Source organism: Sceloporus undulatus, chromosome 4, assembly GCF_019175285.1.
Source record: "Sceloporus undulatus isolate JIND9_A2432 ecotype Alabama chromosome 4, SceUnd_v1.1, whole genome shotgun sequence".
Classification (NCBI taxonomy): domain Eukaryota; kingdom Metazoa; phylum Chordata; class Lepidosauria; order Squamata; family Phrynosomatidae; genus Sceloporus; species Sceloporus undulatus.
The window spans coordinates 218,278,922-218,299,700 of NC_056525.1; the positions used below are offsets into that span (position 1 = coordinate 218,278,922).

General features: G+C 37.2%; 1 protein-coding gene across 2 annotated transcripts in view; it reads left to right on the forward strand.

Annotated features, from left to right (window-relative positions):
- The window catches only part of TMEM67 (transmembrane protein 67), a 29,976-nt gene continuing 9,197 nt past the window's right edge, over nucleotides 1-20,779 (forward strand). The window contains exons 1-18 of one of the 2 annotated variants that reach the window (XM_042461977.1): nucleotides 1-95; nucleotides 1,023-1,177; nucleotides 1,285-1,393; nucleotides 2,828-2,914; nucleotides 4,059-4,124; nucleotides 4,310-4,469; nucleotides 5,282-5,405; nucleotides 6,502-6,607; nucleotides 8,420-8,476; nucleotides 8,632-8,730; nucleotides 10,675-10,773; nucleotides 10,883-10,891; nucleotides 11,153-11,239; nucleotides 11,560-11,659; nucleotides 13,509-13,648; nucleotides 14,662-14,802; nucleotides 15,974-16,054; nucleotides 19,782-19,898. In XM_042461977.1, the coding sequence (XP_042317911.1) occupies nucleotides 1,062-1,177; nucleotides 1,285-1,393; nucleotides 2,828-2,914; nucleotides 4,059-4,124; nucleotides 4,310-4,469; nucleotides 5,282-5,405; nucleotides 6,502-6,607; nucleotides 8,420-8,476; nucleotides 8,632-8,730; nucleotides 10,675-10,773; nucleotides 10,883-10,891; nucleotides 11,153-11,239; nucleotides 11,560-11,659; nucleotides 13,509-13,648; nucleotides 14,662-14,802; nucleotides 15,974-16,054; nucleotides 19,782-19,898 (1,698 nt within the window). In that variant the 5' untranslated portion in view covers nucleotides 1-95; nucleotides 1,023-1,061. The remainder of the gene's footprint in view (nucleotides 96-1,022; nucleotides 1,178-1,284; nucleotides 1,394-2,827; nucleotides 2,915-4,058; nucleotides 4,125-4,309; nucleotides 4,470-5,281; nucleotides 5,406-6,501; nucleotides 6,608-8,419; nucleotides 8,477-8,631; nucleotides 8,731-10,674; nucleotides 10,774-10,882; nucleotides 10,892-11,152; nucleotides 11,240-11,559; nucleotides 11,660-13,508; nucleotides 13,649-14,661; nucleotides 14,803-15,973; nucleotides 16,055-19,781; nucleotides 19,899-20,779) is intronic. The other variant, XM_042461978.1, reaches the window with a different exon arrangement.

Consider the following 20,779-nt stretch of genomic DNA (forward strand, 5'->3'; position numbering starts at 1 on the left):
AATAGTTTGATTCTTTCTTTCTTAATTTATAGGGTATCACCTTGATATCAGCCTGGTTTTCAAAAAATTTGCAAGCAGCAGCAGCTGCTTGCTGGGTAAGTTTTCTGATAAGGATTTTCTTTTTGGTTAAAATTGCTAATAAATACTATAATGTACATAATAACTGTTGAATTTTAATAATCTCTGTTTATATCTTCTACAGACCATTTGTGTGTAAATGTCTGGTTTCAGCTTCTCTATACAAAGTGGTGTATCATCCCCTCCCATTTGATTCTTTAGCATACCATTAGCATGGCCAGTAACAAAATCTAGGTACACCACTTCTGCTTGATGTTTAAGAAACACTATACTGTAGTCAACGCTAAGTACATTTCAGAGCCCTCTTGCTTGTGGGAGGGATTTTAAGTGGCCACTTCAGTCTCTTCCATTAAATGAATGTGATAGTGAAGTGATTAATTTTGCCTGGACTGTACTTTCATTGTTTCTTCATCTTTAAATTTAATTTAGACACAATTATTGAATAGTTTATGAATTTGATCTTTATCTCAAGAATAGATTGCTATCTTGCACTTACACACTAAATTTAAGACAACAATAACATTTGCTAATGATATTGATTAGGTCTAGATATGCCGTTTACAAACAGAAGGAACTTGTATCTTCTGCAGGCTAACATTAGATGAAAGTAGGGAGGCAGTTACCCCCACCCCACCCAACCATGGTTGTGCAAGTCCAAAGGAGGGGGAAGAGGATGAATGAAAACCATCCCCTACTTCCTTCAGAATTGTTGCTCATGAGAAGTCTGGATAACAGACTTCGCAGATCACAGAAGTCTGGTTTGTATGGATCTCATATAAATCTTCCAGAACTCTAAGATCTTTAGGGGAAGGTTTTCTCTTGGGTCCCATTTGGGAGAAATATAATTACATTAAATAAATCTATAAAATAGGCTTACACGTTTACTTTGTGTTAAAATATTCCCACAATTTGTCATTAATTATATTTGTTTTATCTCCTTGCAGTTGTACTCCAACCTGACATCTTGCCAAGCACTTGGAAATATGTGCGTGATGAACATGAATAGTTTAAGCTCTGGTAGCAATGATGCATGTGGCCTGTTTCAATATGTCTATGCAAATACTGCTGGGCTTGGTACTGTTAATTCAATATCATTTTGGTAAGTGGCCTCTGCTATTCTTTTTTTTTTTTTAAACTTGCATTGCATATTTTACCAAAATTGATCACAAAAGTAAGCTGCAATAACTATTGTATAATTACTTGTAGGAGGCAGAATCTTCCATGGCTATATTATGGTGACCAGCCAGGATTAGCATCACAGGTCCTTGATACAACCCAATTTCCAACTAGTTTCACTTTTAAAGGAACAAACAAGGTAGGTTTTCAGGCTTACTTTTAGTGTGATTTCGATTTCAATGGAGTTGCACAGGGAGCCACCATAACATTTTAATGCATTTTGTTCCCCGGGGGGGATGTCAGTTATTATAATATAAACTAAGATTGAATATACACTTGTCCCTTCACATTCGTTGGGGTTAGGGGCACAGGACTCCTGTGAATGTGGAAAATTGCAGATAACAAAAATACTATGTTTTTACCTGAGAGAACATCTATCTAGGAATCTCTAGGTCCTCCAGTGCAACTCTGTGGTCAACATCTACCAGACATTGACCATAGAATTGTGCTGGAAGAGCTACCGATGGCTAGTGGAGTGTTCTCTCTAGCAATCTCTAGGTCCTTCAGTGTGACTTTTGGTTAAAGTTGACCATAAAGTTGCGCTGGAGGACCTCGATATTCCTAGAGAGAACATATTAATAACATCCGCAAATAATCAAATCCGCAAAAGCCAAAGCCACAAATGTGGAGGGATAAGTGTTTACCATTAAAATGGTAACATAGGCAACTTTATTTCACAATTATATTTCAGGTGTTTTAAATGTAATTGAGAAGTGTCCAAAATGCCCCCCTTAATGTTTTGAAACAGCTGGACAATCTAGTTTGATACTATAACCAGCATGCTATACTGTGGGCTGTAATTTATTTTATTTTATTTTATTTACTGTATTTATAGCCCACCCTTCAGCCCTAAAGGCTCTCAGAGCAGCTTACAATTATTATTATTTTTAATTAGACAGTTCCTTGCCATCAGGCTCACAATATAAAAAGACACAACACAAACGGAAATGGGAATGGTGGTGAGGAAGGGGATCAGGTCCAGCAGTTCTTTGCATGTCCTTCCCAGCCAACCTTACTTCTCAGTTCCGTCACAGAAGTTAAATTGTGTTTCAGCACTCCATTGTTAAGTTTTTGCACACACAACAGCTCAGCATATTGCTAGCGGGGTTGTAGAAAGATTAATGATATGCACATGTTTATCACTAGTATGATGTAAACTGTCAGATGACTTAATTTTTGCAAAACCTAGATACTTGTATATGTTTTCCTCTATTATCTGTTTTGATGAAGCAGTTCTATCTTTTACCTTTGTTGAGTCCTGATTTATTATGTAGCATTCTCCTTTCATTTCATTTCATTACTTTTCTTTTTCTCTTAAAATAATGGTCATCATGTTCCACCACATTTTGAAATAGCAAATTAAGTTTTCACATTTCAGTGGTGATGCTTATTTATAGTGAGCTTAACAGTAAGTGGGATTTACATTTTGATATATGAATTCCTTTGCTAAGTTTGTTTTATCAAACTGCAGTGAAACAAGTATGATACTAATAACATTCTTGTTTTTAATGTTGTATGTATGTATAAAAACAAAAATATCAGTTCTTAATGCCACATTATTTTATGTTCCTAGAATATAAAATTGCAATTTATTGCAGCTTCATATGATCCAGAGGGAAATTTTCTTCAATGGCAATATTTAGAAGGTGGTATTTTACAGGTAAGATAGACTTATGTAATTAGTGCACTTTATTCATACAGGCTAAAGTAGATTTGTGGGGTCATGTCATCTTCAAAGGAATTAACACAACCTAGTGTTAATTTGGAAACTTGAATTTTTCTGTCCCATGAATATGATTTCTAAACATCAGCAACCTGGAGCTGTACTGTAAATCAGGAAATGGCAACTGTGTCAGGTCAATCTTTTGCCTGGCAAGTGTGGCATGCCACACTGCTCCATTTTTATCCAAAAATCTGAACTAAGGGACACTTCTCGGTTTGTTAGCATGTTGATAGTTGTGAATATTTTGAGCTGATCTCAAAGTCTACAGGAACAGTGATTGACATTGTGGACTTTCTCAAGTGTTTTTTGCCTAAATAATCAGGAGTGCAAAAATGGTTTGAGTTCTTGCTGTAGCTTCACTGTTTGTAATTCCTGGTCCAAAAGAGGAAAAAATGTCTCAGTCTAGTCCTGTTCATGGCTGTGAATATGCCAGAATCCACACATGCTGGGTTGGGCCTGTTTACTTAAACATATAGTGAGGGGAAGTGTGGTAATTTTTCTTGATATGGAAGTGGATGAAGCAGTCCTTGCTTATGCAGTTTGGAGTATGCATTAGAGCCCCTATGTGTTTTGAGGGATCACTAGATGAAGGATGATTTGTTTCCTCTCTGCAGATTTCCTCATCATTTATACATGAGGTTAACAGAAGGAATTCAGATAATTTGGTCACATATCTTTACTATCCTGGTGGCGGCCATCTGAAATGTTCAAAAAGTTATTTGATTTTATGAAGATTGGGGCTCTGCAAGCCATTTTGGCAAGTGTGATGGTCCTGCTGCTCTCAAAAGAACAGAACTCAAAGACAGAACTCCATATCAATCAAATGAAACTTTATTTGTACAATACTTTTTCTGCCTTTACACCCAACTAAACTTTACTTTTCTACTTACCCCCATCCACTGAAGCAGGTTGCAAGAGGAAGTGGGTATAAAGACCTTCCTGGTTCATTGACAGAAACAGCTCCAGATCTAGAAAAATGCATTGAATCTCATTCATTGTATTCTTGCTTATTAATTTAGAAATAGGTTTTTATTTCTTTTTTTTAATTTCCTCTTTTGTTTTGTTTTGTTTTGGAATGCAGCTTTGCCCAGATACATTGACCAGACTGAATGCTGCTTACACCTTTGGGACAACTTACCAACAAAAAGTGAGCACCTCCTGAAATGGTTTTATATGTTTCTGTTAACCACATTTTAAATACTGCTAAACTATGATAAACTATGAATAATTTCAAAGAAGGAATATGCAACTTTTAGGTTTATCAGAAATTTTGTCAGAATATTCATAATGTGTGTTTAATTCTTCCATTTTAATGTTAACTTTTTTTTCCAGTGTAAAATTTCGGTTTCCAAGATTTTAAAGGATTATTCTAATCCAGTGTTTTATGATGTGTTCCTTGAATATTATGATGAAGAAGATAAACAACAATACCTTTGGGCAGTGCCAGTCTTAAACTTAAATCTTCAATATAATGAAGTGTTTATAAATAAAGGTAAGAATGTTGTATTGATTTGACAGTTCTCAGTGCAAAGAAATAGAATAGCTAGCTTTCACAACAGAGGAGAATGGAAAGTATGGTAATGTAGAGTCCTAAATGTCCCCTTCCCTCCAGTGTAAATCCAAGGAGACAGAATGCTTTTGTTTTAATTAAGCATAGTTAAGCACAAGGGAAGAAAGCACCTGCCTTGAGTTGTTTATTCCATTATGCAGAGTTACTGTTATTCCTTAGTACTGTAAACCAGAACTCATTTGGCCCAGTACAGTCCTAATTGGATTAACAAATCAGACTATCTGCTACAGAATTCAGGCTTTGGCTGAAGTGCATGCCCAGCCCTAGTTTTTATTGTAGTTGCCTATATATTGCTCCCTATATATTTAGAAACATGTATCTTTTTTTATTTAATTTTTTATAATATTTCCATAAACAAATATCTTCCTACAATCTATTACATACTATTACATTTTAACACATTATTTTATATACCCCTCAGTGCTCCCCTTCCCCAGAGCCATTTCCATCCTTATATTCCATCCAAAATTTCAGTTCATCTTCTGGAGGTAATCTTCCATCTTCTTTGAGAAACATGTATCTTAACAAAAGCAAAAAATTGACATTTCTCTCAAAACATAGACTGTTTTGTTTAATTGACCTCATTGTAATATATCAGTGACAATAGAATGCTCATCTCTTTATTTTTTTTAAATTCCATTTCCATATTAAATATTTTCTTTACATATTGTAATTTTACATAGGTTTTTTGTGAGTTTTTCAGGCTGTGTAATTTTACAATTTGTTTTTCAAAGGTAGCAATATGAACAACTGGCTTTTGACACGTCGGATGTTTTTGGTGGATACTTTAAGTGGGCAAGAGAATGACCTGGGAAACCAACCAAGAATAATCCGAATTGCTAGTGAAATAACTATAAGGTGAGCTTACATGAAAATTGGAGAAAGGACTACTTCAGCTTTAGTTTATAAATCTCCCTTATCCAAAATACTCCAGAAACCAAAACTTTTTTTCATGAGTGGCTGAGAGTGGCAGCTTTGCTTTCTGATGGTTCAGTGTACAAAACTTTGTTTCATGCACAAAAATATTTAACATATTCTAGAAAATTATCTTCAGACTATATGTATAAGTTGAATAAATGAATTGTTTAGATTTGTGTCCCATCTCCAAGATACCTTATTATGTATGTATATACAAATACAGGTAATCCAAAATCTCCCAACACTTCTGGTCCCAAGCATTTTTGATAAGGGAAATGCAACCTATATAAATTTCGATTCTACCATTTGTTAGTAAGAAAGACAAAACTTAAGGGAGATGGGAAGGCACTATTCTTGCTAACAATACAGTTCTGTGATGACTTCATGGTAGTAAGATCCAGTGAATTTCATTGAACGTATTCCCAAGTAAGGGTGTGTAGAATTGGAGCCTAAAAGTGTGTGAAATAATGCAGATAAGGTCCTTGATTTAAATAAGAAATGCTCTTGTAAGTAAAAACACCAGCTGTACAGGTAAAACTTCCTAAAAATTTAATCTGTAGCAGCTCTTTCTCCTGGAGAGGGTTGTTGTGTGCCTTCAAATTATTTCTGACTTATGGTGACTCTAAGGTATCGCTAACATGGGGTTTCTTGGACTGAAACTGTGACTCACCCAAGGTCATCCAGTGGGTTTCCATGGCTGGGCGGGGTGTTGAACCCTGGTCTCCAGAGTCATAATCGAGTGCTCAAACCACTACACCAGATTTAGCTGTTTTTAAAACTATTCAGTAGCTTGACTTTCTGAGATAGAGAGACAAAATCTGGAGAAGTTCTCTGTATCCAAGTGATTCATTGTAACAAACCAACATTACTTGTACTGAAAGTCAGACTAAAACTGAGTTCATATTTCACTTGCTGTATATAGCAGTAAATATATCCATTTTTATTGACTGATTTTATTGAATTTGGATGTTTTAGACTCTCTTCTTCTGATTTCCTTTTATTTCTAAGGTTGTATTTTGTCCTGTATATTTTGCAGCATTCGTCTTGTGCCTAACACTCAAAGAGGAGCCATCTATCCCCCTTTGATTATAATTGCCTACAGTGATGTTCTGGTCCAAAATCCCAATACAGAGAGTGTGCTGGTGAGATGTAACTGCTACATTGAACTGAATTTTCTGCATTTTATTTAACAGCAAGTTAGGGCCGGAACAGACAGGCCAAAATAAAGCTGCTTTGGGGCACTTTGGAGGTATGCTGTTTAAATGATGCATGCATCCTAAGAAACTGGAAGCCGCGCCAAAGCCATGCTCCAGTCCTAAAGACTGGAGTGCAACTTTGGTGCAGCTACTGGCCTCTTAAGATGCGTGTGTAAATGCTGTGTATTGCCTTATTTTCTTGGTTTTTAGTAATAATGCAGGGACTTATCAAAGCCTATGGCTTCCAGATTGCCAAGAACTTGTCACAAGCCATTTGTCAAAGTGTATGCCTTCCAGATGCTTTGAATTCTGGCAATTCTCAATTAAGCACTGCTTTGAAAGAAAAAAAGGAGATGAAAGAGGTTTTTTTTTAAAAAAAAAAAAAATAAGAGCATGCTCTCAAGAACAGGTTTTCTCTCTTCACTTGTTTACTCAGTTTTTAATCTCTTCTTTCTTTCAGGCTGCTGGTTAAGGCTTCCAAACATTTTTTGCACACAAATTTAGGATTATCATGAACAATAATTTATATAACATAATACATTTGTTCTTGCAGTCTGTGAGGTGGGTTGCTGTCATATCCATCTTATGAATGGGTGGTGTCTGTAGATGATTTGTAGACGAAAGCTTCATATTTAGGGCTCGTATACTTGCCAAAATACTGCAGGCTGCCCCCAGTGTATTCTGGATACAAATTCTCCCTGAATTTGCCCCTTCCCTTGTTAGTTTTTCCCAGTGACGACAGGCAGCTACTTTCCCACATGGTCCCCATTCATTGCCTGGTGGCACTGCTAAAGTCAGAACAGTGCACCCAGATATTAACACTGGGTGCCTCATTCTGACCTCATAGTGACTCGCACTCACAGCAACATCACTGGGCTATGAACCTGGACCGCAAGTGAAAAGGCAGCTGCTGTTGTCGCTGAAAACCCACAGCAAATTGTGAGTTATTTAAATGAAGGTTAGGGGGAAGGAGCCCCAAATCAGGTGTAGGTATCATGAAGATATTCCAGATCCAATTCAGCATTTTGGCCCTGAATCTGTGGCACAGATGCTGTGTGCTGAAACAGTACATATTCCAGATCCTGTATGTGGATCGTAGGGATCAGGCAGACCAGTAACTTGGAGTAGCCTCTGGCTGCTGCAGCCCAGGTCGCTTCCTGTTCAGTGTTTGTCTGTGGTGACCAGACGCTGCGGTCCCGATTAGGCCACCAGCAAGGAGCACTTTTTTGTGCTCCTTATGCCAGCAGCCCTGGTGCAGCTTTGGTGTGATCCAGGGGTGTGCATCATCTGTAAGCCACAACCCCGGATCAGCCCGAAGCTGACACTTTTGGCCTGTGAGTTTCGGACTGTAGACATCAGCTAACATTTTTTTCTACTCTTTTGTGTGATTGTGCTGAGCACTTTTTAAAGTTTCAGTACAAGAATTAGATGGCACAGGAACATGAAGAGCAGGATGAGAACAGAAACAAAAATCTATGGCAGCATGGCTCTTCAAAGCAACCATGAACTTGCTAGAGGAAATAAGTACCAAATTCATCGTCAACAGGCATCATATGTTCTCAAGAGAGTCTGCTTTTTTATGCAAAATAGTCTGTCTCTGTGGAACTGAAGTTCTTTGTATTATTTGAGCAGTCCATCATTTACATTTAATTTCACATTCTTGTATTCTGCATACCGTAATTTAGTGCAGCATGCAATGTAACGTTCAGGTAAGTTTAATTTGATTAATGTGTTAAAATAATTTTTTTTTCTATTCAGGTTTCCTTTTCAGTTGATTATGAAATGAACCAGTCAGAGGCTCGTATTCAAACTGATGTAAGTTCTCTGTCCGTTTTAGATTATCGTTTCTTTAGAATTCCTCTGCTGTGTCTAAACCTACTGGAGAGTAAGATTCATTGAGCAAAATAGGATTTACTTCCAGTGGTCATGTGTAGGATTGCACTGTTAACTTATTTATCTTTTTACTTTAGATAGCCCTTGGTGTTCTGGGTGGCTTGGCAGTTCTGTGGTCTCTTCTCAGGACTGCTGGCTGGAAGAGGCGTATAGGGAGCCCGTTGATTGATTTGCAGGTATGAATAGCGGCAAATCTTAAGTGTCATTCAATACAGACTCCTTGACATTAAGCACACTACACCTCTAGTGTTCATTGGGATTTGTATTTGGTGAGATTGATCTGTCAGAATCTCAAGATTCTATAGAACAGAGTCATGGCAATTAAAATGGTGTCAAACTGCAGTATGGATACACCCTATGACATTATCAAGTATCAATCCCCTAAAAATATTTGCAGGATCATGGCCAACTATGCAATCTCAAATGCTGATAAAAACAAGGAAGGAAAATCAGTAAGAAAAATGTAAATGCTGTCAACAGGAGTAAAGATTATGAATCAGAAAGATAATTCCATCATAGTAAATGAAACATGAGAGAGCTAGTGGTGGTAGATCATCTTGTGGTGGTAGGAGCGGTAGACCATCTTGTAATGACCTTGCCAAGAGAGGGTAGAAACACTGAAAGGCATAGGATAGAATTCAGTTCTTCAATCAGAGAACTGAAGCTAATTTTGATACTTTTACCCCTGTGAGAGAGGTAGGAGTGCCCAGACAGATCTTTGGAGGTGGGGGGACTGGGTCTTCTACTGACAAAGACCTGAATGTACTGCTGGCTCACTGAAAGATATTGCTGTGTAGTCAGTCCAAGGTGCCTGTTCAAGATGCTTATACATATGTGGCTGACATGCCAAGAAGAAATGCTGACTTCTCTTATAACTATGTGACTATGGTTGCAGATCATAACTGAAATTTGAAATGAATGAAGAGGGGTATTTAATTTTCATTATCCATTCCTCTTTTATTTAAAAACATTTTCATTATAAGACCATAAACTTACATAGTCATTCTTTCATTTTCTAAGTGCTTTTTAAAAATGAAATTGGCTGTATCTAAAAATCTGAGGTAAAATTGTGTCAGACTGGATTGATCCTCTTTACCATGTGTGGTTGCAAGAATTCATGTGATCCAAGGTAACCTTTCGCATAGAAACCATCCTCTTTAGCTTCCCTTCACTGTATATTTCCTGCTTCTACCTATGGCACAGTGAAGGGGTTTTGTTTTGTTTTTTTGCTGTGCCTAAATTGCTTATTTCTTTAGTTTTGAATACTCTTTCTGTTTTTAACAGAACTAAATGTATTTGAAAGTGTCTGCTGTTATAGCCTCGTCTTTCTATTTTTAAAAAATATTTATTATCTGGTGGTGAAGTAAAGCACAACTCTGCAATTCTGTACACTAGATCTAGACTTCGACTCATTGAAGTTTTGCTGGCCCTAAAAAAAGAAGCTGAGCAGCAGTTTTTCTAGCACCTCCCACTGCCACAGCCCTCCAGTGCCACATCCCATGCTGTTCTGGGGACCTGTGCTTGAAGCACCTTCTGGAACAATATGGAAGTAGCACTGTCAGCTGCCGGAAGAAGGCAAAATAAAGGGAAAATATTGTTTTCCCTTCCTCCAGCAAGAAATGTCATTGACGGGAAAGCAGGTCTGGATCCAACCTATTGTTTTCAGTGGGACTTGCTCCCAGCTAAGTTCCTATAGGATTGATGCCTAAATCCCCTTTTATGAAAGAAAATGTCAAAACAACTTTTTAAAAGCAGCCTCCTGCCCCTGCCATATATGTTTTCAGTTAAAATTTTAAAAAAAGTTCAGTGAAGGAAAATGATAAAATAATCATGTAGTCATAGCAGTACATACTATAATCATATATAAGATGTGTTCATTTGTGCAGATGCACCCTTAAGAAATTGTGAAGAATTGTTATCTCCATGCAGTTCCAAATGCAAATGCTATACATGTTCCCATCCACCTCCACATACATCTTTTCTGAAATGTAGAACTATGTACTGGATATTAAAAATGCCTGTGTCAGGGCAGCCTTGAGTGAAAGCAACATCTCTGTATATCTCTGTTGGAACAGTTTGTCCCCTGTTGTGTATAATAAATTTATAATCTGGTGTTGTAGACAGTTCTGAAGTTCTTGCTGTTCTATGCTGGAGACCTTGCAAATGTTTTCTTTGTCATCTCAGTGGGAACAGGGATTTATTGGCTTGTATTCTTCAAAGTAAGTTTCTCTGTTTTCTTCACATTTTTGCAAGAAAGACAATTATGAATGAGTATATGACACCTAAATGTTTTTATGTTTTATTTTCCCTTTTGGCTATTCTCATCAGAGTATAGAGGCAAGTTTCATTTAGTAAAATATACTGTGTATTTGTCCTTTTTTTCTCTATTCACATCCTTCTTTGACTCTAAATGTGCTTGCATTAGTAAAAAGAGCTAGTTTAAATGCTCCAAATCCTACTTTTCTTCAAGCTTTGGCAATTTTTGTAAGAGCACCTACTATTTTTTATAGCCAGATGCAGGAGTTGGTGTAAGATGGTATAATATGATGAAATGTGTTTAGCTACAGTCTGTTTTAATAGAGGCCTTTCATTCTTCAGGCACAGCAGTTTGTTTCTGTTCTCTTACCTCTGCCAAGTCAAGAAGATAATTTTGTTTCTTATCTTGGATGTGCATTTACTCTGAAGGCAAGTTATCATTTTGGTACTGCAACTATGCTTGTTTTTCAGTGTAAGATTATTTCTCTGTACTTAAATTTTAAAAGATTAGCACTAGCTTGGCAAGTTCTCCTTTTTCTGAAAAAATAAACAGTTCTTAATTAATTAATTGTTTGTTTGTTTGTTTTGCATATTTTCACCATGTCTGCAGCCACCTCTACTGTATTGCATGCAGTAAAAGGGATTATATGTATTTAATTCTGAATTATGCTTGCCTGTTTCAATTAATGGTCTTCCTTTCCCAAGATCTAATTTAAGTTCATTTTTTTTTCACAAAATGATTTCCTTAGGCACTGCAATTTTTGCATCTGCTTTTTTCCCAGCTTACTATTGATATATTTTTCATTGACTGGGAGCGTCCTAGAGGAAAAGTTCTTAAAGCAGTTGAAGGTATTTAAAACCAACCATTTCATGCATTACTAGAGTACTTATTGTAGTCACCATATAGTTATGTCTGATGACAGGTATCCATGATCTCTCCTCCATAAAACAGAATGATGGATACTTCTGCTACTGTGTTGTTACCACTGCTTGGATACCCCTTGCTTTACTTTTTTCCCTCACAGATACTGTAGTTCTACATGACCCCTTCTAAAATTGTGAAGTCTCTACTTGTGTATTTTACTCAAGTAGCAATACAGTACTCTGCGGATTGCAGAATAGAAGTTAAGGAATGACAAATGTAGTTTTGTGCCCAAGCCCTATCCTTCAGTAAAGGGTAAAACACTTAGATAGAATACTTTTGATTCTGGAATGTGTTTGCCAAAGGCAAATTTTGAACAGAAGGCCAACACTCTATGCGGAGCGGTACCTTTATGAGTTGCTCCTTGTACTATGCAAGACCTAATTGAAAAGACAGATATAAATGGCAGTTGGCAAAAATGCTACAGTGTATGTTCATTTATTAATTTGTTCATTTACATTTATTAATCAGCCTTCTACCTAGAGAGATATATTACTGAGCGATTACTGGTACAGTGGGCCCTTGGTATCCACTGGGGTTTGATTCCAGAATCCTCTGTGGATAACAAAATCCATGGATATTCAAGTCCCTGTAATTATAATGAAAGTAAAATTGTGTCCTTATATAAAATGGCAAAATCAAAGTTTGCTGTTTGGAATTTTTTTAAAAAAAAATCAAGCTGTAGATGGTTGAATCTGGGATAAAGAATCTGGATATGGAGGGCTGATTGTACTTAATTTTTTTACTATTGCAAAGCATATTGTTGCTTCTCCCATTGGCTTATGGGTTGATTCTATTTTCCATGAAAATCACCATTACAAGAGGAGAATCAGTTTCCAGGTATCCCAGGCACCATATAATGCACCTTGCTCTAAGTGCAAGTTGCACTGGGATTGCAAAAGTGAAGAGAGGCACACTCTGGCCCCTGCAACTGATCAGGCGAGCAAGGGCTACTGTATCAGTTACAGCCTCCTTTTATGCAAACCAGACCACCAGTAATGGAAGATCAACTCACATCCAGTTCATTCCAGGTGCCTATTTATCATTTACGGTACTATTTGGTTCTGGCATTGTCAAGCTGATCACTACCTTCTCCCTCCATTCCATTCCTTCCCTTTTCTATTCTGTATTTTGTCTTCATCCCTGCAGTAAGGGTTACAAATTCCCCCCTCCCCTTTAATTTATGAGAGTTGATGTAGAAGATAATATTTTTCTAAAATGGAGAATTAAAATATAAATAGAAAAAGATTATATTTATTTATTGCAGTTTACCACAATCTTGAGACAGATTCCAATACAGATTTTAAAATAAAATCTGTATTCTAGGTTGTCCAACTTGTCGGATTCTAGGTGCAATTAATAGGTGATATTTCAAGAAGCAAAAGCAGTTATGTTTATGCATACAAGGACACCTATCTGTGAATAACGCAAACATGAGTAAGGAAAATGGCCAGTTTTGTGTCTTAACTGTATTACAGCAGACAGCAGAAACCAATATGCTGTCAAGTCTTATGTTGCTGTAGAGACAATCTTAAGCATCTCTTAAATTCCATTGATTCCAAAAGCACTGGTTAATTGTTGCCTAAAACCAACATCCCATGATACCAGACCACCAACACAACTGAACCTTCTCCTCCTCCCATACCTTCTACAGTACCATGCATTTCCTGAAAACTGCATTCATAAGAAATGTTTTGTTTGACCACATGTTCCACTAAAAACGGGTAAAGTTTTTGTGTCATGGACCTTTTGAAAACTAAAGTTCTTTCTCCATAGGAGAAAGTGGCATAAGAAGTATTTCTGCACCAGTCAGCATATGGAGAACATATTTCATAGCAAATGAATGGAATGAAATTCAAACCATCAGGAAAATAAATCCTGTCTTCCAAGTATTTGCAGTTCTCTTCTTTTTAGAGGTGATTTTCGGATTTCGTGATCATTTATTTGGTGTTGACATGTGTGTAGCATTCCATCTTATTTGGCTGAGACAATGGTGGTGTTAACACTGTGAGTTGCATGCTCTGTGGATGTATTATTTTAATTAATAATTGTATTATAGTTAAGTTCAGTTATCTGTGTTCATGTTATATTCATGCAATTCATACACACAAGATGTTGCATATTAAAACAATTTACATAAGACAAGTAGGCATCAGTCTTTTATAATATGTCAAAGATGTGACATCAAGTAAAGATTTTATATATATATATATATGTGTGTGTTCACGCTGAATAAAATGATTAATTGATGCTGTATCTTTAGCATGCTGTGTGAGACAGGTAAAGATTGTGTCATATATCTGTCATTAATAAGCAACACGGTTATGTGTTAAAGCTACTTCTTCATAAACTTTGGAGCTATTGTCAGTGTTCCATTCACTTTGGATTAGGGTTACTGTAAATAATAATACTTTGCAGCTTTGTGTCTTGACTGCCAAGTAGTATTTATGAAGGAAAAAGTAAACCAGGCTGTTCTGTTTACTACTTTACATCATTAACCAAGATTGCGGTCAGTGTTTATTCATCAGAATAGCCAAATCTTTAAGTTCCAGTACTAACATTGTGCCATATTGATGTAAATGGATCAAAACTGATTCATCTGATTTTTCCAAGATAATGTAATAAAACAATTGCAAAGTTAATGAAACCATTTTATTCTGACAAATTTATTCTTTCAAATTATCTTCTGAGTTATTTAACAAAATTAGTTATGTTTACATCATAATTGCAATCTTTCTCTACAATAACTGCTCAGAGTATTACATTTATTTGCATAAAATTGGAAATTAACGAAGTTTTACTTGGTATTTTGAACTCTAATATATACACTAAAACAACTGGAGGTGATAATCCATGTAATTTAAAGAATATTTGCTAGGACAGCAACAAGTGAAGTAATCTACAAATGTTATTAAAATTATTCTTTCAGGTTGTAGGATTTTCAAATCTGGCCATAATGGATTCCTCTTCCAGTCTTACTAGAAGCCCCGAGAGTTACATAGCTCCCTCTAGTCGCATTCTTAGATATGGTGTCTCTGCAGCACTTTGGCTGGTCATTGCCATAATTCAGGTATAGTTTTTCATTGCCATGACTGTACAGCTTTTCATCAGCACTGCATAGTTAACTGTCCCTTCAAATTATATCCATTAACCAATTATTTTATTGCTTTTAAGTCAAGACGCATACCTGACTATTGATTTGTGGTTTTCCAAGTTTTCTTTGGAAGTAGCTATTTGAACATTTATTTCCTTGTGGAAGAAAATAGGAAGTGAATAGCTATCAACTATTAGCGCAGAGGTTCTTCAAAATTAGAGCAATCTGCTCTAATCGAACTGAGCCTTTTTTCAAGTGTAAAATGGATTTGCATGTTTTAGAATGCAATCAGTAAATTTATATGTCACAAAGCAATTTATTATTGGGTTGTGCAAGGACCCATCAGTACTGTTCAGAGCCCAGTTCAGATTCAATTATGATTTTGATTTCATCCAGTTTGAAATTGAAATTCAGAATGAAATTCATATTGAAATCTCAGTATTTGTACTGTCCTTCGATTTGCATGGCAGAATTAAAATGGCCATTGTGTTTTTGCTTTTCATACAAATGCATAAATTTTGAAAATATAATAGCCCCTTCTGAGGGAATAGATCCTAACAGATTGGAAATAAATAAGTCCAAGAGATTTATCCAGCCTGATTCAAATTTTGATTTGGTGCAGGATTTGGGCCAACTAAAATCAAAGCATGCAAATTAAATTACATTAAAAATAAATGAATACGTTGGAAAGAACACACTTAGAATCTGCGGATTTGGGCACCTAAAACAGAAAACTGCTAAATACATTTTAGGTTAAAATGAACCATGTACCTCTGCTCGTATCGTTATATGTCACCCAGGGAGAAGAAGTGTAAAAGAGGGGACAAGCAGCATACCTGCTTATTCTATAGTGTAACCTGTCCTTTCTCATGTCTAGCTCATTAGTCAATAAACGGGGAAGGGTAAGTCAGATGCAGTGCACTTGACTCAGGATTTCATATTGAAGTAATTGAGAATCTCACCTAATTTTGAAACTGTCCTCATCTTCAGGAAGGGGTAGACCGTCTTCACCTTTGCAAAGCAGGAACAGAATAGATAGCTGGTGTCTTATACTATTGTGACTATCCCTGTGTTAAAACTGACTCACCTAAAACAGAGAAATGAAAAGCATATTTAATGAATTCATTTAAAATTTGATTTGTTACAGATGACATACTTTTCTGTATTTTATGAAAGATTTGTAGAAGATAAGATAAGGCAATTTGTTGACTTGTGCTGTATGAGCAACGTAAGTACTTCATCCTAAACCTGGAGTTAATAGCTTTCTTCATAAAGGCTACTGATACCTCAAAACACAGGCAAAGTGCATCCCAGTGAACTCACTGATACCCTCAATTACTTTACTTTAAAAAATCCCTCTACTGCCCTCTGGATGGCACTGGGGGCATTTTTGCCATGCCTTCTCCAATCCATTTTAGATCTGGAGTGTTTTGAACCCAGATAGAACTTTTAGTTCTGGGGAATTCAATGGAGCCTCCTCCCCATGTTCTTGAAGTTGTCTACCACATTTTCAAAAATAATAATTATGTAGTTCATTTTTCTTTTAACAGTCACCATAAATAGTGACTTTGGCAAGTCACACTCTCTCATCTGCAGAGGAAGGCACAAACCCTTGCTGAACAAATCTTGCCAAGAAAACCCCATGATAGGTTCTCCTTAGGGTTACCACTAGTCAGAGATTACTTAAAGGCACGCAACAACAAAAATAAGCAACCAGTAGTCATTGATAACCAACAATATTCTTCTTTATATCTTATCAGTTCTTATTTCAATACTCTTCTTTATATCTTATCAGTTCTGATTTCTTGCTTCCTTCTGTGATAGGGAACCTGGAAAAGACTAGCCAGTCTGTAGTACAATAGACTCAAGGAACTCCCTGCAGTATTATGAAAATTTTGTAGTTGCTGGGAGTATTATACCCTAGTGTGCTTAAATTAAGGCTTTCTATCCAGAAAGTGAATATTACTGGATATAAGAATATAAAGTTGTTGGTATGTTTCATATGATTTTAATATTTAACACACTTTTTTGTATAGCTGTTTTAAAATCTCTTGTTAAGTAACAGAAATGACACAAACATTTACATTTGGGAAAACTTTGACTTTCTATCAGTTTTACTACCACTCTCCAGTTCCAGCTCTCCTGCCCTCACTCCAGCAGTTCTAGTGTTGTGTGAGGGGTTCAAACACACGAAGATGCCCTCTTTGTCCTATGCACCATTTCACAGATTCCACAAGAATAAAGATAATCTCCAGTTCTTTTCCATTGTGTCTGTGCCTCATACAAATAGGTTATCCTGCACCTGCGCAAAGCACCATTTGAAACCTTCTCGAATGTTATGGTAGCCTTGCTCAACTCCAACAAGCCTATATAAGGGATTTCCTGCCAAAACTAATTTCTTTTTGTTGACTGCAGCAAAAGCATCATGAAGAACCACTTTTTGTTTCTTTTGCTTTTGCCGATTGGCTGCTTGGATACTGGCTTTGCTGAGATTGATTTCTCATACCATCTACTGTTTGTCTGTCAAAGCTACACTCAACCTCAGGGCTCGGACTTCTTTCTGGTGTTGTTTAAGAAGTGCATCTGTTGTGGTGCCAAGCTTCCTAACCGGGATGGACATTCAAAGTGCCTAAGCTGTTTGGGGAGATGCATGTGGTTTCTGCTTGCAGCCCCTGTACCATCTTCACACTATAGACAAGAAAGAATGGGGAGTTGCAGTTAAAGGTGCTCCTCTATGAGCAGGCCTTTTGACCTCTGCCTCCCAATGCAGCCACCCACCTCTACCAGGATGGATATTGCTGAAAAACTTAATCGACATCAACAGCAATTGGTGTAAAGACTGAAAGATTTTTGAAGTCTGCTTCAATCCCATCTGCACGATCCTGCCATTGACTCACACCACTTCTGCTGCATCCAAGGTTACCTGTGTGAGCTCCAGTACTCAGGTGGCATGTGCACATCCCGTGAAATCTTTGGAACTGGAATTGGCAAAAAAGAAGAAGAAGCATTTGAGGGACAAGGAGCTTTATCAGTCTCCACCATGAGCTGAACAATCTGCTCCAATGCAGTCTGACACTACTAAATACAAAGTGGCTTTTTATGCCTTGAATGCTCCACCTCCTCTGGAGGATTCCCATAAAGGCTCACCCACTCAAGTTGTGGAACTTTGGTAGTAGTTGTCCACTACAACAGCAGCATTTCTGAAAGTGAGTTCTCAAAATTCTCACCATTTATAAGGGTGATAGTTTCATCTGCTCCTTCAAGGCAAAAGGAGCCTACAGCTTCTAGGCCTTTGCCTGAACCACTGTGTCCATCATGAACACACACCAGTCTTCCTCTCATCAGTCCAATTGATCCTCATCTTGATTGACCTTGAGGTCACATGAACTCTGGTATCTGTTTAATCTGCAGATCCTGCTCCAGAGATTATCATTGTCATTGATGAAGTCATTGGCTCCCAAAGGCACTGCAGATACCATGGCACTGGACATCCTTGAGCATGATCCTTGGAAGTCTGCTACTCTGTGCATAGCAGCTCTGCTGCTTGCTACAGTTGATATTGGTGGGCCTATGCCTACTATTATGAAGATGAGGCGTCACTGTTATATGACTCATAGATGCCCGTGACACACCCATTGTGAACATGCTATGACCGGTTCACCTACCACTCAAACCATTCAGAGTTCTGTACATACTGTACAGGAGAGATCTCTGGTGAAACCACAGGATCCAGCCTCCTCTAGAGCACAGCAAGTCTGCTGTTTTGACAAAGTCAACAATATTATGATCCTGATGCCTCTACCCAGCTTCTGCAACAGTCCATCTTGGCCAGTGGTACTTTGTATACAGGTTCAGACTCCTATTCAGTCACCATTCCTGCTCTGAAGTTTCCTCCACTCGCTCACAGTGCCCTGGACAATTTTTCATTCAGATGGACTGTTGCAGAGTGATGAAGATGAGGCGTTCATCGATCCATTCAATGCCAGCTGACAAACAAGTAAAAAAGCTCAACCATGGGCAGAAAATTCTATTTCTCCTCTGCCTTGCTCTGCAAGGTCTCCAACTATCTGGCCTGTATGGGCGTCTACCATCAGTTGTAGTGGTAAAAACATTCCCCATTATTGACAAGATGAGTGATGAAGACAAAAGAGTGAGTTCCATTATTCAGTCTGAGGCACACCATTTGGCTAGCCAGCAAATCATGACTCTGAGATATATTGCAGATAGTGGTGGCAAGTGGATGACCGGAGTAGTGGCACTTCAGAGGCATGCATGGCTATGCTCCTTGAGGCTTTCCAAGCAAGCTTGGTCAGTGATTGAGGACCTACCATTTGATAACAGTGGACATTTCAGCACTGAAAGGGACATCATGTTGGAACACATTCAAAAAATGAAGTCGACAGTGAAGAAATATGGCTTTAACCATTTGGCCAAGATGGCTTTGGGACCCAGATATTCCTGGTACCTATACAGTATGACCCCTACAAGAGCAAACACTCCACTGAGATACCGATACTGCTGCATCTTCCCACTGCCACCTTCTGGACAGAAGCAGGCCACCTCTATGCTGAAGTACAAGCCTGGGCAGACCAAAAAAACACCAAGGCAAAACTTCCAGGTTCTGTCAAAATGCTTACATAACATTTGAGAAGGTTCTGAACAGTACTCTGTGCAGGTGAAGGTTAACCCATTTGTGTGAATGCACAGATGACCACTTGAAGAACTGCAGTTACAAGTATGCAACCTATCCTTTTGAAGTGTGTTGTTGCTTTCTAGGTCCAGCATGGTGAGGATGATTAATAAATAGTACCTTTGCAAAAATTAGTGGACCAGAATTGTGCTTTCTCATGTAACGATACTTCAGATTCTTAATGAAAGGAAGGACTGTAAAGTTGATACTATTATTTGAGTTTTAATTTGTTAAGATACTGAATTTTCTTTTCCTCCCATTGTAGATTTCAGTCTTTCTGTTGTCACACAGATGCTTTGGATATTATATTCATGGTCGATCAGTGCATGGCCATTCAGATACCAATATGGAAGAGATGAATATGAACCTAAAGAGAGAAGCGGTGTGTAGAACTGGGAAAGGGGAATTCATAGACTCATCTTATTTAAACTATGTATCAGGTTGATGAACAAGAGCTGTATTATGTAATAAAAAAAGAAAAAGGACCAAAAATGCTTAAGATAAAAACTGGTTGTATGTTCTGTTGAAAAAGTTGATGTTAGAATTTTTCTGCTTCTTCAAATATGGATTTGAATTTGTGTGTTTAGTTTTGTAATTATGATTCAGTTGTCCTTGACAGATAGACAGATGGATTTATATATCTATAGGCCATGTAAAACAGAATTTTGTACCATGTTTTATGCAAATCAATTCAGACTTGTACATGAATAATTGAATGCTGGACTACAGCCTACACCTGAATATACAGAACTATATAAACAGAGGCAATTCTGTAAGGGAAAAACCCAGTTGTCTTTAAGTATGTTTTGGGTTTAGTGGCTTCAAGGGATTGCTAGAAACAAGAATCTTTCTTCATCATGTTTGAAAGTATCCTTTAGAAATGATACGTGTAGCATAGGCTCACATTCTGTCCTTTGCATTATTGAAGATAATATTTTACTCTTGCCACAAAATTTTTACTTTCTCTTTAGCATGCAGCAAGATATTCGTAGCTTATTTTATTTTACTTCACTGTGTTACTTCACACTAATGTTAAATACTGTACAGTGTTTTGCTTTACTTTCTTATAACAGAAAATCAAACTTGAAATTTAATGCAGTAAACATTAGGAAAAATATTGATTTGGTACCATATTGCATTTAAATACTATTGAACTTCTCCATCGTGTGGCAATTGATAGCATTTAAGTTTATTTGGATGTACATAAACAGAACGGCTATTAAGAGAAATGAATTCTGTAATTATGTGTGCTGGCCAGGATCT